Source organism: Dreissena polymorpha, chromosome 8, assembly GCF_020536995.1.
Source record: "Dreissena polymorpha isolate Duluth1 chromosome 8, UMN_Dpol_1.0, whole genome shotgun sequence".
NCBI lineage: Eukaryota > Metazoa > Mollusca > Bivalvia > Myida > Dreissenidae > Dreissena > Dreissena polymorpha.
In genome coordinates, this window is record NC_068362.1 from 98518731 (window position 1) to 98524036 (window position 5306).

The 5306-nt window shown below is 34.2% G+C and overlaps 1 protein-coding gene across 1 annotated transcript; it reads left to right on the forward strand.

Annotated features, from left to right (window-relative positions):
* The first annotated feature begins 382 nt into the window (after positions 1–382).
* LOC127842756 (zinc finger and BTB domain-containing protein 41-like) lies at positions 383–4680 on the forward strand. Its single transcript, XM_052372457.1, has 4 exons — positions 383–709; positions 2211–2293; positions 3584–3679; positions 3932–4680. Exons 2-4 carry the CDS (start codon positions 2219–2221, stop codon positions 4628–4630), a joined length of 870 nt encoding a protein of 289 aa, XP_052228417.1. The 5' UTR covers positions 383–709; positions 2211–2218; the 3' UTR covers positions 4631–4680.
* Positions 4681–5306: the final 626 nt, after the last annotated feature.

A 5306-nucleotide genomic window follows, 5' to 3' on the forward strand; every position in this document is an offset into this window, starting at 1 on the left:
AATTGTGTATGCTTGACAAGCATTTTATGTACAAATAAAGTAACAAAAAAGGAGGTCAACACATGCACTTTCCCATATAATGCTTTCTGTATCTTTTAGCAACTAATGACACGATTTTGTGTTGGCATACTCAAAATGATAGTTATAGCCCTATATAACTGGTATGCTCATTTTAGTTAATCTTACTATTTTGATTAAACCTGTTTGTTTTAGCTAGATAACTTGACAAACACAACCAGGATTATTTTTATGCCCCCGGATCGAAAGATGGGGGGTATATTGTTCTTGGCCTGTCTGTCATTGTATGTGTGTGTGTGTGTGTGTGTGTGTGTGTGTATGTGTGTGTGTGTGTGTGAGTTTGTAAAACCTACCAACCGGGGAAAATCGTATGAATACACACCAACAAACCGGGGAACACCTACCAACCGGGGAATTCCCCGGTTGGTTTTAGGCGAAAATCTCTAATCTACGTGAATGAAATACCAAACTGTCAATTTAAGTTAGAAATCCAACGCCTTCCCCGATTAGCGGGTTTGTGGCGTGCACAAAATATACACAAATCTTGACCATATTACAATCGAGTGTGTATCCAGGCTTATAACAGTTCCCCGGTTGCGCTGTTTAAAAATCATACACTCGGTATTTATATCATTTAGTGAAAGTCAGTTGGAAAAATGGAGTTTCGAGCGAACAAACGCATTAAACTAAGGTAAGTTTTTTTTATTATGTTTACAATTTTTAATTACTATTAAAAAGCGCTTTTATGTAAACGTTCAAGTAATACTGGAAGACGAATTCTAAAGATCGATTTATATAAATATCATTTGATTACAAAGCTTGTTTTACGGTACATATTTCACGGATATATTTTATAAATATACGTTAAACAAAGTAGAGCTCTAAGCAGTTTTTAGCTCGACTATATATATATTTATATATAATTAAAGTAAAAAAACGTGTCTGGGATTTTAAATATATATTGATTTAGCCAACGCGTTTCGCATAGCTCATCAGGGCATAATACAATATATTACAACGTCAAAATGTCATGGAGATAACGTCATATCAATTATGACGTCATAACGTCAATAAATATTAAATGAAATTTAATTTGGGTTTAAATACATGTATAAAATGTTGTTCTTTTGCTAACATAGCTGAAATATTGTTCGAAAATAGCTTATAAAATGGAAATATTTTAAATTTTGGTTCATTATGTGAACATTCATCTAAATGTTTACTTAAAGGCATCTGTCTTGTTGAGGGGTCTCGCATTTGTTGTTCATGGACTGATCGCCTATTTCTAAGTTTATCGCCAGTTTGGCCTATATAATATTGTCTGCATCCATTGCATAATAATACATAAATCACATTTTGTATATCACATGACATATTAGTTTTTATTTTGAACATTTTGCCATTAAAATCAAAAGAATTCCCTTCAATAATATAACCACACAGGGCGCATCTAGAGTCATTACATTTCACTCGAGTGTGCTTGTTTGCATTGTAAACTTGATATATATATATATATAGTGGAGCTATTCTACTCAACCCGGCGCCGGCGTTAGCGTGAGCGTTAGCGTGAGCGTTGGAATGTTAAAGTTTGCGTACCACCTCAAATATTGTCTATGTCCCTTGACATATTGCTTTTATATTTTGCATACTTCTTTACCAACATGACCCCAATCTATAAACAAGAGCAGACAACTGTAACAAGCATCTTGTAAGAATTACTGTCACTTTTATCCACTTAAAATATGCATATTATTGATTAATCTTTTTGAAAGTTTACGTACCACCTCAAATATTGTCTATGTCCCTTGACATATTGCTTTTATATTTTGCATACCACTTAAAATATGCATATTATTGATAAATCTTTGTTAAAGTTCACGTACCACCTCAAATATTTTCTATGTCCCTTGACATATTGCTTTTATATTTTTCATACTTCTTTACCAACATGACCCCACTCTATAAACAAGGGCAGACTACTGTAAACAGCATTTTGTAAGAATTATGGCTCCTTAGTGATTTTGTTATTACTACACATGCCTAAATATATATTATGTATATCATGAAATTAATGTCATTTGTGTACAAGGAATTAATGTCAATGTGGTGTACTAAATGGTTTTATGAATAGCGAACTTTTCAACTCTGACTAGATTATGTGTTATACCATTTTTTATTGTTGTTGTGAATAGGCAACACAATGACTACTAGATCTACGGACAGCCAGGAACCAGGACAAACAACATCCATACACACGGAAGAAGTCGATGAGACGGTTTGTAATATTTCACTATGTCGAAGCTACTAAGGCGTATTTTCTGGTTTGGTTTAGTCTTCAGTGAAATAGGCGTAATTTTGCCTTACATTATATTGTGCCAATATTTATTCCGGGTGATGCTTATTGGTATTTGGGCTTTACATAACACGTACGTGGACGATCATTATATTAACATTTTATAGCACACGTTATGCGAATGTTTAAAGAATAAAATATTGTTTACCAGTTATAGTGACTTTGAACTACTTGTCTTTCAAAATCTTCATATACACAAAGAATTTAGAATTTACACCTGTCAATGAAACTGGTGCGCATGTGTATTAACCACTGTAGTTTATAAACATCGACTTCATCATAATCACAAAAACGTTAATTATCGCTTATCCAAGAAGTGTAATATCATTAATTTTAATTTTCAGTGTAAGACTTATACGCTGCCAATTACTGTGTATGAAACTCGGAGACATTAGGAAATTTAACTTTCGTGTTACATATGGACATTGGTTGATATTTTATCTTAACGACAAAAAAACAATAGCGTCTACTCGATATTTGCTATACGATACATTCTGACATGGGTAAGAAAAGATAGTTCATTTTACACCAACCACCGCACAATACATACAGGATTTACCGTGAACCACAGTCCATTCACCAGTTCTTTTTTCTTCCAACACATTTGTCCAGAGAAGTTCAATACCTTTCATTTAACCGTGCATACATTTTGTCTTATTAGTATCTGTAAAAAATATTCCTTGTAAACTTTTTCGAACTTTGATAACATGTTTGGAACAACCTGGTATATGTTAAGACTTGCTACGTCGGTGTATTCAGCCAATCTTTAAAAAAGCTTGATACGTTCAAGATGAATACTCAAAGATATGTTAAATTTGAAACCGTTTTGTTGAAATTGATCATTTAAATGCAACCTTTAAAAATGTTTTATGGGTGTTTTTCAGTTTGTTATTATGTCGACAAAACAAGCTATCAATCTGTTTCAAATCTTCCCCAATGACAGTGAACGGCAAAAAATAAAACATGTGATGTAAGATAAGCAAAAGTAAACTATTTTGGACGAAGTGAATTAAACTTGTATTATACCATCGGTTGCAAACATTTACACAAAATTCTCATGTCACTTAGATTTTCTACATCATAATAAAAAGCCACATGAGTAATGATATTAATTGAAAATGCTGCTACTAAAGAATTGCAATTTCAACTGATACTAAGTAACGTGGATGTATGAATCTTACTCTATTAATGTCTCATTGAATTGTGTTGCAGAGTACCGAAACTAAAGAACATAGCGACACTGCACAAGAGTACAATTCACAAGATGCAGCAGAAAATATGTTGAACTGTGAATCATCGGATATCGATGTACGTAAACTTATAACGATTTTGTGATTGCAATACAGTACACACATTTACACATTTTATATAAGATTATATATAGTTCCGATTTTTTCAAGCTCTAGTAACGAACTGTAATTAAGACATGCATTCTGGTAAGTGTTATGTTACACTTACACATTTTTTATGGATGTAGTTCACCAACAACAAATTATGATGTTGTGATATTTTCATATTTTTATATGATCTCACACACAGGAAAACAACTGTATTTTACAGGATAGTGACAATGACAAAGACTATATTCCGGAAGAAGGCGATGCATCGTCAGATGAGTCGATAGTTGTCGAACTCATACCAAACATTCAAAGATTTCAAAAGAAGACAGCGTCAACACTACCTCCTATTGAATCCTTGCAATCTCGTGAACGTGACGAATCATCCGCAGAGGCACACAAAACCAACATCACCATCGCTCAAACAAATAACAGTGAATACAGACATTACGATAAGAGATTTTATTGCATGTTTTGCGAAAAGGCTCAAACAAAACTAAACAAACATTTGCTTTCGCAGCATAAAGATGGGCAAGATGTGAAAGATCTATTAAATACGGAAAATTCAGCAGAAAATAAAAAAATGTATGAACAAATAAGGAACGTTGGGAACCATCTCCATAATGTTAAAGTATTGCGAGATGGCCAAGGACAGCTGTTTGTGTCATACAGACAACGTAACAATCAACGCGTAGCTGCAGACGAGTATGGACCTTGTCCTTACTGTTACGGGTATTACCCGAAGAAAATCCTGTGGAGGCACACTCAAAAATGTAAGTTTACAAATGCGGCGGGATCAAGAAAACGACTCGCTTTAGAGAGCAGCCTGCTATTACCAAAATCAAAAGAAGAAAGCACTATTTTTAAGACGAGTAATCGAGTCCATGAGAAACGACGAAATAAGTCGCATAGTCAAAAGTGATAATACAATCCTTGCATTCGGTGAAAGACTCTGTATAAAAAGGGGCCATGATGAAGAGCAACACAATTATATTAGACAGAAGTTAAGAGAAGTTGGTAGATTGCTGAAAGACATGCGATCTTGTTCAGGCAATGTTGAAAAGTCTTTGGAGAATTTCATGTATCCAGATGCTTTCAAATTTATTACACAATCTTGCAAAAACGTTGCAGGCTTCGACGGAAACACCAATACTTATGCTACACCATCATTAGCCTTAAAGATTGGCACAACGCTTCAGAAATGTCTAAAAATTCTAATTTCGAAAGGAATCGAAACAAGCAACCGGGATCTGCAAACAAGGGCTGAGGATCTTTCCAAACTATTTGAAATTAATTGGACGGATGACATGTCTTCCAATGCCTTAAGAACACTTCATGAGGCTAAGCAGAACAGTCAGAAAGGACTGTTGCCATTGGCAAATGATGTCAAAGTAATGTCTGAATACTTACGACATGAAGCAGAAACACATGCAAATACCTTACAAGGATCAGCAAGTGATTGCGAGAAAAGGCAAGCATGGCATAAGTTGTCTGAAATCTGCTTGTGCTAAACTATTCTTTTTAATCGATACGATCAGGCGAGGTGTCAAAAATGACAGTCGAAGAATATTCAAAAAACAAATTGACAAATGACGATG